Source organism: Pelodiscus sinensis, chromosome 5, assembly GCF_052426305.1.
Source record: "Pelodiscus sinensis isolate ZL-2025 chromosome 5, ASM5242630v1, whole genome shotgun sequence".
NCBI classification, from domain to species: Eukaryota; Metazoa; Chordata; order Testudines; family Trionychidae; genus Pelodiscus; species Pelodiscus sinensis.
Genome location: NC_143056.1, coordinates 30,851,476 through 30,863,922, shown reverse-complemented (window position 1 = coordinate 30,863,922; position 12,447 = coordinate 30,851,476). Strand labels below are relative to the sequence as shown.

Genomic DNA, 12,447 nt, shown 5'->3' with positions numbered 1-12,447 from the left:
AATGATTAAATATTTGACCACAACACACATGCTGCCTAAAAATCACAAATAAGCATCTGTAAATCACTCCTATAATATTAAGAAACAATTCATTCTAAAGGAAAACTATTCTTTTAAATGTAACTCCTACTGAGTTTTTATAGCAGTTACAAGTAAAAGCATATGCTTCTGTTATTTCTAAGTGAATATTACTGTGAGAAATTAATGGCTAACAGTCTTGTTTTCAGACCAATTCCCTCAAAAGAAACCACAAGAAGTCCGATGTAAAAAAAGGTTAGGAGGCAAGAAACATTACGAAGTTCATTTGACTGTCTTGACTGGATTCTCCAGTTAGGAAAAAATACGGAGTTCTGACCCTGTGCTCTGCTGTTCTCTGGGAAACTATTGCAGAGGCTCCTGGCTGAACGATCATGTTGCCAGGGACTTCTTAGAATCCCCTGAATGGCAGCTTCTATAAAATTGACGTGGCTTAGGCAGTATTAACGCTGGAGCATATATACTTTTTTTGTGGAGGGAGGAGGGGGCTGCAGCCCTCCCTTTCATACTTGGTAATCTGGACCTGCAGGCCTCTCTGTGGATTCTTTGGGAAAAAGCAAATAATGCTGCAGATGGGAAGATCCATACTCAGAGGTGCTCTACAGTATACCATTCATAGCCCTAGGTTTGCTGGAGCAAGAGAAGAAAAACAAGACATAGTAAAAATAATAAATGGTCTGGTAGCACAGTATAGACTAACAAGGGCGATGTCATGCTAGGAGTCTTCTACAGGCCACTACCCAGGTGGAAGAGACTTTTTTTTAAACAACTAACAAAATCATCCAAAGCCCAAGATTTGGTGGTGATGGGGGATTTTAACTATCCAGCTCTATGATGGGAAAACAACAGAGCGGGGTACAGACTATCCAACAAGTTCTAGGACTGCATTGGAGACAACTTTTTATTTCAGAAGGTTGAAAAAGCTACAGGGGGGAAACTGTTCTAGATTTGATTTTAACAAATAGGGAGGAACTGGTTGAGAATTTGAAAGTGGAAGGCAGCTTGGATGAAAGTAATCACAAAATCATACAGTTCACAATTCTAAGGAAGAGTAGAAGGGAGAACAGCAAATTAGAGACAATGGATTTCACGAAGGCAGATTTTGGTAAGCTCAGAGAGCTGATTGAAAAACTACCTAAGGGACATTGTTAAAGGCCCAAAAGCAAGGCATTCCGCTGTGTAGGAAAGATAGAAAATATGGCAAAAGACCACGTTGGCTTAACCACGAGATCTTGCATGATCTAAAAATAAAAAAGGAGTCCTATAAAAAATGGAAACTAGGACAAATTACAAAGAATGAATATAGGCAAACAACACAGGAATGCAGGGACAAAATTAGAAAGGCAAAGGCACAAAATGAGCTCAAACTAGCTACAGGAATAAAGGGAAACAAGACGACATTTTATAAATACATTAGAAGCAAGAGGAAGACCAAGGACAGGGTAAGCCCACTGCTCAGTGAGGAGGGAGAAACAGAAACAGGAAACTTGGAAATGGCAGAGATGCTTAATGACTTTTTTGTTTTGGTCTTCACCGAGAAGTCTGAAGGAATGCCTAACATAGTGAATGCTAGTGGGAAGGGGGTAGGTTTAGAAGATAAAATAAAAAGAGAACAAGTTAAAAGTCACCTAGAAAAGTTAGATGCCTGCAAGTTACCAGGGCCTGATTAAATGTACCCTAGGATACTCAAGGAGCTGATAGAGGAGATATCTGAGACTCTAGCTATCATCTTTGGAAAATCATGGAGACAGGAGAGATTCCAGAAGACTGGAAAAGGGCAAATATAGTGCCCATCTATAAAAAGGGAAATAAGAACAACCCAGGAAACTACAGACCAGTTAGTTTAACTTCTGTGCATGGAGCAAGTCATTAAGGAAATCATCTGTGGACACTTGGAAGGTGGCAAGGTGATAGGGAATAGCCAGCATGGATTTGTAAAGAATAAATCATGTCAAACCAATCTGATAGCTTTCTTTGATAGGATAACAAGTCTTGTGGAGAAGGGAGAAGCAGTGAATGTGGCATACCTAGACTTTAGTAAGACATTTGATACGGTCTCGCATGATATTCTTATCAATAAACTGGGCAAATACAACTTAGATGGGTCTACTATAAGGTGGGTGCATAACTGGCTGGATAACCATACTCAAGGAATAGTTATAAATGGCTCTCAATCCTGCTGGAAAGGTATAACAAGTGGGGTTCTGCAGGGGTCTGTTTTGGGACCGGCTCTGATCAATATCTTCATCAATGATTTAGATATTGGCATAGAAAGTACGCTTATCAAGACTGCAGAGGATACCAAACTGGGAGGGGTTGCGACCGCTTTGGAGGAAAGGGTCACAATTCACAATGATCTGGACAAATTGGAGACAAATGCAAAGTGCTCCACTTAGGAATGAACAATCAGTTTCACACATACAGAATGGGAAGCGACTGTCTAGGAAGGAGTACGGCAGAAAGGGATCTAGGGGTTAGAGTGGACCACAAGCTAAATATGAGTCAACAGTGTGATGCTGTTGCAAAAAAAGCAAACATGATTCTGGGATGCATTAACAGGTGTGTTGTGAGCAAGACACGAGAAGTCATTCTTCCGCTCTACTCTGCACTGGTTAGGCCTCAATTGGAGTACTGTGTCCAGTTCTGGGCACCGCATTTCAAGAAAGACGTGGAAAAATTAGAGAGGGTCCAGAGAAGAACAAGAATGATTAAAGGTCTAGAGAACATGACCTATGAAGGAAGGCTGAAAGAATTGGGTTTGTTTAGTTTAGAAGAGAGAAGATTGAGGGGGGACATGATAGCAGTTGTCAGGTAATTAAAGGGGAGGAGGAAAAAAACTTGCTCATCTTGGCCTCTGAGGATAGAACAAGAAGCAATGGGCTTAAACTGCAGCAAGGGAGGTTTAGGTTGGACATTAGAAAAAAGTTCCTAACTGTCAGGGTGGTCAAACACTGGAATAAATTGCCCAGGGAGGTTGTGGACTCCCCATCTCTAGAGATATTTAAGAGTAGGTTAGATAAATGTCTATCAGGGATGGTCTAGTCAGTACTGGGTCCTGCCATGAGGGCAGGGGACTGGACTCGATGACTTCTCAAGGTCCTTTCCAGTCCTAGTATTCTATGATTATATGAAAACATGTAGATGGTATCATGAGCTTTTGTGGGCACAGCCCACTTCTTCAGAAGACTAGAAGAAGTGCCCACAAAAGCTCATGATACCATCTACATATTTTGTTAATCTATAAAGTGCAACCAGACCATTTGTTGTTCAAGTTTATTCTGTACAAACTAACTCGGCTACCCCCTGAAGCTTCCAAGACACAGTAAGACAGCAAATGATAATGGAAGACAAACCAAACCAGCAGGAAAGCTCATTTATCCATGAGCCATGACATAAGGATAAAATTGTCATCTTTAGCTTCTCTTCTTTCCAACATAAATCGTAGTATTTTCTGTAACATTTAAGACCTGTCATAACATTTGTCAATCTCTCTTTACACATTCTGATCTTAGCTGTATCTTTACAGAGTGATGCAACCAATATTTGAAATAATCCCAGTACAATCAGCATTACTATTTTAGTCTTTCAACAGAACAGAGAACCAAAATTTCTGCTAGGCCATAAGCAGGGATCTTCACTAAGCTATCCAAAGACTTCTATTTCACTTTTGGGCCTGTCTACATGACAGAGAAAATCTTCTGGGGTTCAAATTAGCAGGTCTAGTGAATTGGTAGTCTAGTGAAGACATGCTAACACAAATAGAAAGGATCCTCCCGTCAGCACCGGTAGTCCTGCTCCTCGCAAGGAGCATGTGCTCTCGTCAACTTCCTGCTGTGTGGACCTCACTAAAACACAATTTAAGATACCTGAACTCCAGCTATGTAATTAATGTAGCTGGAGTTGCGTATATTATGTCAACTAAGCCTTTCAGAGTAGTGCCAAGGTAGTCCTTTCAGATCTTGTTTGAGCTGATCATTTCAGGTGTAAACAGTTTTCTAAGATGGCTCTATTCATAGTTATCACAATCTCATATTTAATCACACTTCTTTTCCTAAAATTGCTTCTATTTTTAAAAGTGTAAAATCTTTCAGATAGGATCTGAAAACTTCAATTGCTTCCTACCCAACAGTGCTTGTTGGAGTCGGAGCACTTCTTCCTCTGATGATGTCATCGGTGGGAGTTTTTTCCCCTGTTCTTTCAGAAGGGTCTCCTGTTCTGTCACAAAATTCTGAAGCTTAATAAACTCAGATTTCAGTCTTTGATATTCTTGTGTTATTTGGCTCTTTTCCACCTTTACCAGTTCTCTCTCATTCAACAGGATTTGGTTCTCATTTTCTACAGAGGACAATTTCTGATTGAAATTTTTTATTTTATCCTCCAGTTCCTTCATAGCCTGTGTGTCCTCTAGTTTTTCAGTTTGTAGTATTTGAATATTCTTTTGTAGTTCGCTAATATTAGAATAATCACTGATGTCAATGCCTGCCCCACCTAGAAAAGCACAAGAGATTGAGTTTATATTAGTAACCAAAGTCAGCATTACAGAATTTTCTCCTGGAACAGGTACCAAGAATTTTTATTTTTGAAAGGTTGACAATGTTAAGCAATAACTTTAGTGAAATGGGGGTACTCACTTCATCTACAGAAAACGAGACACACATTTACAAGAACAAATGTTTGAAGTATATCAAGATATGCAATTTGCTTTGGAAGAGATATACCCCACATCTTTCATTGACAACTATAAAATGGCAATTTTTAAACAAGTGAAGTAAGGCAGACATGGTTCTAATCACTAAATTAAAAAATGACTAATGGGGGAAAAATCAAATATAATAAATATTAAAAAATAAAGTTGTATAGTCAGTCCTTCATATGTTCCTAAAACTATTTGGCTGTTAGCCTACCAGGTTCATTCTGGATCAAAGGACACTAGGTTTGTGATTTGTTATTTTAATGTACCATAATTAATGAATGGCTGTCAGAGGTTATAATAATATGTATATTTCAAATGTACTCATTTTAGTGAATTTTAAATGCTCAGGATTGTGGCTTGAAAATGGCAATTAGTACAAATTTATTAGATTAATTTTAAGCTGCTGTAATAATTAAAGAATGTTTTGATTGCAATCATAATTTCTATAGACCACACAACATTTAAATTCTCATTACATTTTACTTTGTCATACTATATAGCAGGGTGGGCAAGATCCGACACACCAAGCCACCCTAAGTGCACAAAGTCTCCTCCCTCTGCCAGGTATGTGCAGTGCCTAGAGAGAACCACCCCTTTCCACCTGAGACCCCGCCTATTCTACCTATCAAAATTCGTGAAGTGGCTCCCCTGTAAAAATTATTGCCCACCCCTGCTATGCTAAACTAAATCCTAATATTTATAATTCAATATACAATCAACAGAAATGAATTTTCCTTTTAAGATTGAAATTAAAAGTGTTGCTTGCCTACCATAGACAGGAAGATAGTTTTCTTGTAGAACAATGTATCAGACTTCCAACATAAAAGTCATGTTCAACAGAAGTTTGGCTTTTATGGGCACCAGATATTATGTCCCTGAAATTTTAGGAGCCTTCATATAGTTCGCACAACTTAAAATGCAAATTATTTATACAAATTACAGAGCTCAAGGCAGAAAGCCAAAATGTAGATAGAAGCTGTTAAAAGACACGTTGCTTGTCCATTCACAATTATGTAGACGCTTTGAAAACAAGAATCTCCAGGATCTGCATCCAGATGATCCCAGACAGGAAAAATTAACAAGGATATAGGTGACTAAGAAGTGTGAGAAGTATTTTGTCTTATAGCTGACTCATGATGCAAGAGATGTGTGGCTCATAAGGATGTTAAAGATCAGTTACTTGCCTAAATGTGTAGTCAATACAATTTGTATGGACTACATGATTAGTCGATAAGGGGTCCACTCTGCAAAGCTGCAGTAGCTCCCAGAGCCAGCTCGAACTACGACTGAGCTGTCCCAGCTCGTGCCAGCTCCAGGATTGCTGCGCCTCTGTATTTTAAATATAGTAAGAGCCAAATGGCCAGCCTCAGCTGTCATGAACAGAGGCTGCTCTGACAGCAGCCCCGCTCCATGGCCAGCCCTGGCTCCCTCCCTACCTCACCCCCATCACAACAGCCTCCCTTATCCTGCCCCCTCTATCAGAGGCAGCAAAGGGGAGGCAGGCAGCACTGTGGAGACAGTACTGGTGGGAACCCGCTTTTAAGTCAGCTTTCCCCAGCACCGACCTCTGTTCTCCCCTGCTTGTTGCCTCTCATACAGAGGAAGAGAGGCAGGGGAAGAAGCAAGTAGTCATGTACTCTACTCAAGTATCTGATAAGCATAAGCTTATGCTTATTGAGTAATTGAGTACTTGCTTACATCCCTAGTGGCTTATGCCTTTGACTTTATCCAAGACTAAAAGGATTGTTTTGAAAGTAGTCAGAAGACAGAGAACAATTTTAACAGGCATTAAGATACCATGAGTTAATTCCCTACCATTTCTGGTTGAGAATTCAAAGTTCTTACATGGTACTTTTGCCTACTCTGTATCTGAGGGGACACTATCGATGATGGAGTTTCCCCTTCATTTGGGAAGGGACAATGGTCACTAGAAGTACGTCTCTTTTCCAAAGAATATCATGCACTCTGTGGCTGGCAAGGCTTTGACAAATCAATTACAAACTTACAAATTCTGGATAGGATTTTGTAAATGATGCCCCTTCAAAAAGAGACTCAATAAGGGCTCATCTAGACTATGCTAAAATGTAGAATGTCGAAAGAGGATATGCAAATTCCATGGGGATTTGTATATCTAATTCCAATCTCACTTTCGAAAGTGAGAGTCGTCTGGACACGTTTTTTCGGCAGCTCCCTCCCTTTTTTGACAACCCTCTCCCTTTTTCGAAAAGCCACGTAAACCTAATTTTTGAGGAAAAGCGGCTTTTCGAAAAAGGGAGGTTGCCGAAAAAAACTGCTTCCAGACGACTTTCACTTTCGAAAGCTCTGCTTTCAAAAGTGAGATCGCAAGAAGATATGCAAATTCCAGTGGAATTTATATATCCCCTTTCAACACTTAAGAGTAGTCTAGACATAGCCCAAGACATACAAACTTGTACGAGGATATCTTTGGATACATAAAAGTGAAAAACACAGATAAACTACGGCACTTGTTGCTACCAAGTGTTCTAGCTTCCAAGTCATCCAACCAGGAATTTATACAGCCCACATCACCATCATGTCTGACTTCTTATAATTCAGTGAGTGAACCATTTAGTATCTACTACTTGTCTCGAGAACCTTTTTCTAATATTCTTTACTCTGCAGTCTTTTTTCAAATCAACACTGGAGTGCAATCAACCATATGTTGGATTTATGGATTTAGAACATACCACCTGCCTGAGAATAATTCCACTCTAAATGGATGCAAGCAGATTACGAGGGGACAAGTTATTACTCAAGATTTTACAAGGAATATGAGAAGAAATATATCTGTTTCTCAGATAGTTTTCAACTCTAGTGTATTAAGAATAGCAGGAGAGAAGCATTCCAAAAGTAGAACTTCCATAGTTCGGAAAAATTAATTTAAACAGACCTGAAGAGTTTTTTTACTATCTAGACCAGAATCTGCATGGTGGGCAGCTGAAAGTCACATATGCATTTCTTATGAAGAACAGGCATTCAAAATGCAATTGAACGTGTTCAAATTAATTATAACCAAACTAAAGATTTGCTAAGTCTATATGAATGTATTAGACAGCAAGTACACTGCTCATCTTCATGTGCATTTGATATTCTGAATAAAGTTCACTCCGCATAAAAGCTGATGGTAGCAGCCAATAAAATAGAATGATTGCAGGGTAATAAATACCTTGCTGTAATTGATTTTCAAGTTCTTCAATTCGCTCCTCATATTCACTTAACTCCTCCCGGTGCCGACTACTTATCTCTGCTAGTTTCTGTCGATGTGCATCCTGTAATACTGAAAGCTCATGCTGATGTTCATCTATTTCATGACTTAATTTCTGTTTCAGCTCCTAAAAAGTATAATTGGAAAAAATATTTAGAATGCAGACACAAACTTTAAAAGAATATTTTTCTGCATATGCAAAGATACTGCCAAATATTTTACACTTGAAATAAAAAATACCTGTTTAAAAATTATCAGTTTATGCAAACAATGTGGTTGACATGGTACAAATTACAATAAAAAATATCCCCAAATCAAAGAATTTATAATCTCAGACTCACAGGAGACTATACCATTTAGAAATAGTCATCTAACTTTCTCCTCCTCCACTCACATACACATAATCTCACTATCACTCCTCCAGGCTTTGTCTACACCAGTGGTCTCCAACCTTTTTACACTAAAGATCACTTTTTAAATCTCAGAACAAGTAAAGATCTACTGCCCCTCCCCTCGGAGACTGCACCCCTTCCTTGAAGCTCCGCCCTCTCTATTCTCCTCCTCTCCATCACTTGCTATCCTCAGACCTTATACACTCTACACTGCCACTTCACCTAGGCTGAACACCACGGCCAGCTGGCTGGGCAGTCACTCCTCTTTGCTCCAGCCTAGCTGCATCGCGCTCAGCCCAGGAAGGCTGTGCTTCGCTACAGCTGGGCTGGAGCAAAGAGGAAAGGCTTCCTGGCCAGCAGGAGAATGGCGCAGCCTCCCCGGGCTGAGCGCAGGGCAGCTGGGCTGGTGCAAAGAGGAGCAGCTGCCTAACCAGCTGGCCATGGTGCTCAGCCAGGGTGCATGATGCTCCACATGGGCTGGAGCAGAGGAAAAGCAGCCCTATCAGCTGGAGCGCGGCGCAGCCTCCTCCCCCACAGCCAGCTGTCCAGGGTGTTTCAGCCCTCCCGACCCAACAGATCCCAACACAGCTACTCAACTGTGTTGCTGCTCCGTGAGCAGCTGCTCCACAAAGAGTCCCAATTCAAAATTAGTTGTCCAGAAGGAGCTAAAGATCGACTCATAGAGCCCTTGCGATAGACTGGTAGATTGCGATCAACCGGTTGGTGACCACAGGTCTACACTTTCAACTGATCAACAAAACTTTTGTTGTTCACAAGTACTTACACCCTCTACATCGCCCAATGACAAAAGTTTTGCCACAGCTGCTTTGACACTGCTCTGTCAGCAGCAGTGCTCTCCAGCCAACGAAGTGAAAGCTGCTTGCAGGAGTTAGACGTATTTTGTCAGCAAAAGTTCAGACAAATACCATTCACATATGCAACTTTTACCAACAGGACTGTGTCGATACAGCCTTGTCATAGTGTAAACACAGCCAAAGTTAAATTATAATCAGGTTAATATGAGCTCACATATTAAATAAGTTGTATTATCAGATCTACCACCTTGTTCCAATGGCAGACAAAAAAAATCCCTAACCTCTGTTAATGAAAGTTCAGATAATATTTTGTTTGGATGGAGAACTTATGTTAATTAGGAAACTAACTATTGATACAATGTCAGGGATGCCAAGTAAACAGACGTTTCTTGTTGGCTGTATTGAGAAAATAACAAAAAATGTGTGTTACCATTTCTGTAAAATACCATGCTATGTCTCATGGATGTACACTTCTACTCTGATCTTTATATCACAAAGTATGGCAATAATGGCACATATCCCACAGTACGTCCGTCCCCCGCACTCTCAGATAAAGCAACCCATAGCATCAGTTAATAACCAGTTACGTTAAGGCCCTTTATCTTTCCTTTAGGTTCTCAAGTCCCTGGAAGTGCTCACACTGAAGATTATTGCATAAACAACAAAAATGCTTAGCTAACACTTATACAGCACGTCGTATATTTTAAGAACTTTACAAATACTGAAACAAAAATACATCTTGCAGCTCGACAGTACAGTAATGCAAAACTGAAACCAAAAACATTTAGCCCTAGCAATAGCTGGCAGTGTTAATTCACCAAAAATACAACTTAAGGTTTGTGCACATGACAAATTAGTGCCTAGCAAGCCAGCATGTGAAGCGACAGATCACGAGCTTGCCTTGCATTAACTCACCATAAGGACATTACTATAGTGGAGTGAAAAATGCCCAAGTAGTATTCTGCACAGTCCGCCAGGATTTTTACTGAGAGATAGCAATGTCTACATGGTGAGTTAGTGTGTGGCAAGCTGATGCCCTACAGATTCACATCTTGGCGTGCTGGGTATTAACTTCCCATGCAGACAAGTCCTTACCTTATTCAAGCATAGAAATTTACTAACAGCCAGAAGTTAGCCCACAACTTTAACCTTAATATTCTCCTCTGTAAGCAACAAGAAAATTCAGACCCACTAGGGAGAATAGTTGAGACTATTCTTGAAGAAAACTCAAGATCCTGATCAATTCATTTGTACTGAAGAAAAAAAAATCAGCACTTGCCATAGATGGCTACAAAAATTAAAATACTGGATTGCTCCTACTTAACAGAAAGCATGCTTAATTCTGTAAAGTGGGGTCATCTTGGAAGAGATTCCACAACCCTGAGATTCTCTCACAAGGCTTAAACTTGCACCCAAAGAAGTCAGAGAGACCTGCAGTACAGTACATCACAGAATTCAAAAGAAAGACTAATTTTCTGATTCAGCTACAGAGCAAAGTGTCTGTGGGGAAAGCAGTGGGGCAGGCTGGTCCACAATACAAAGTGTATGTAAAAAGAGCTGCAGCTCTCATACAAACTTCTGTGAGTCTTATTTAGAGCAATGATTCTCAACCAGGAGTACGTATCCCTGAGATATCCAGTCTTCCAGAGGGGATATCAATTCATCTAGGTATTTGCTTAGCTTTACAAGGCTACATAAAAATTAGTAACAAAGTATGCAGCTAAGTACAATGACGATACACTGAAATGTAAGAGCAATTATTTATATTTCACTTTATTTTACCATTATTTTATAAAAAGTTAGAATAGTTAACTTAAAATAACAGGACACAGAACAGAGCTAAATTACATCCAGATATGCACATATAGAAAATATGTACCTTACAAATTAAGACAAAAAATGTTATGTCTAATTTAGCCAGCAAAGGCCTTAAATTCAGTAGTGTGCCGCCCTTATAGTTCCCACTGACTTAATTTGGAGTTGTAGAGACTTAGCCCACTGTGGCAATGATTTTGGGAAGGAAAGCAAACTCAAAATATCAGACACAGGCATCAAAAAATTTAGGCACTATAAATCACTGGCTACTTTTGATGGCCTTAATCTTACAAACTTTAAACATTCAAGCTTCTAATACTGTAATAAGTCATTTGTATAACCAACCTGAAAGACACTAGTTTAGCTAATCTCCTATATTTAAAAAAATTCTGAGTGATGTGGCAACATTTCAGTCAAACACAATTACATTACATGCTAATACACTTTGTACTAAACAAAGGACTTAGGCCCTGATTAGGGATGTTAGCAAGTATCGTCAACTTGCTCCCCCCCCCCCCGCTGCCTCTGTGAGAGGCAACAAAGGAGGAGGGGGGAGAAAGACATGAGACGGTGTTAGGGGGAGCCAGCTTAAAAACTGGCTCCGCCTCCCACTATTTCCACGGTGGCGCCTGCCTCTATCAGAGGCTAGGAGAAGCTGCTCCAGCAACAGCCCCTGTCTGTGGGTGTCCCAGCTGGGAGCTGCTCTGGCAGCCACGCATGGCCTCTGCGAACAGGGCCTGGTACCGAAGCAGCCTCTGTTTGCAACGGACAGAGCTGGCCGCTGTGAACAGGGGCTGGTGGACTTGGCATGAGCTGGGATCAAGCATTCCAGCTAACACTGGTCTGGGACCCTGCTCCTCTGCATTTTAAATGTGGTAAGAGCCCAGCAGCTCTTAGTATATTTGAAATGCAGAGCCACAGCACGGGTAGCTCCCAGAGCTCAGTCCCAGCTCAAGTTGGCTCCTGGAACTACCCCCACTGCAGCTCTGCAGAGCAGCCATTATCGATTAATCATGTAGTCAATACAAATTGTATCGACTTTGAGCTGCATGACTGAAGTCATTAGTACTACACATGTACATTTTTGAAGGATTGGTGGTTTTGCGGCAAATCATAAAAAATGTATTTGTGTGAGTGGATTTGTCAAAATTGTCACCTTACCTTGATAATATTTTGCAGCTTGCAGATTTCACTTTGATCAGCATTATTTGTTCCTTGAACTCTGGAAGACTAGATAAAGAAGAAGAAGAAGAATTCAGTTTGGAAAATAAATTGAGATAAACAATGATTTATTTTCCTTTGAACACTTCAACAGCAAAAAAATTTAAAACAATAGAAAATGTAAGTACATTAGCTGTATCACCACTGTGGATTAGGTCAGCATTGGTATGGTGTTCAGATATATGGATTTGTTACACTCCAAGTACTGCAGTTATGTCAACTTACATCCGGGACATTAGATAGCATGTA

The 12,447-nt window shown here is 40.2% G+C and overlaps 1 protein-coding gene across 2 annotated transcripts in view; it reads right to left on the bottom strand.

Annotated features, from left to right (window-relative positions):
* TRIP11 (thyroid hormone receptor interactor 11) overlaps positions 1 to 12,447 on the bottom strand; it is an 85,373-nt gene that overhangs the window by 54,245 nt on the left and 18,681 nt on the right. For both annotated transcript variants that reach the window (XM_075926705.2, XM_014578874.4), the window contains exons 5-7: positions 12,139 to 12,207; positions 7,917 to 8,082; positions 4,159 to 4,524 (exon numbers count right to left, since the gene is read on the bottom strand). In XM_075926705.2, coding sequence (XP_075782820.2) covers positions 4,159 to 4,524; positions 7,917 to 8,082; positions 12,139 to 12,207 — 601 coding nt within the window. The remainder of the gene's footprint in view (positions 1 to 4,158; positions 4,525 to 7,916; positions 8,083 to 12,138; positions 12,208 to 12,447) is intronic.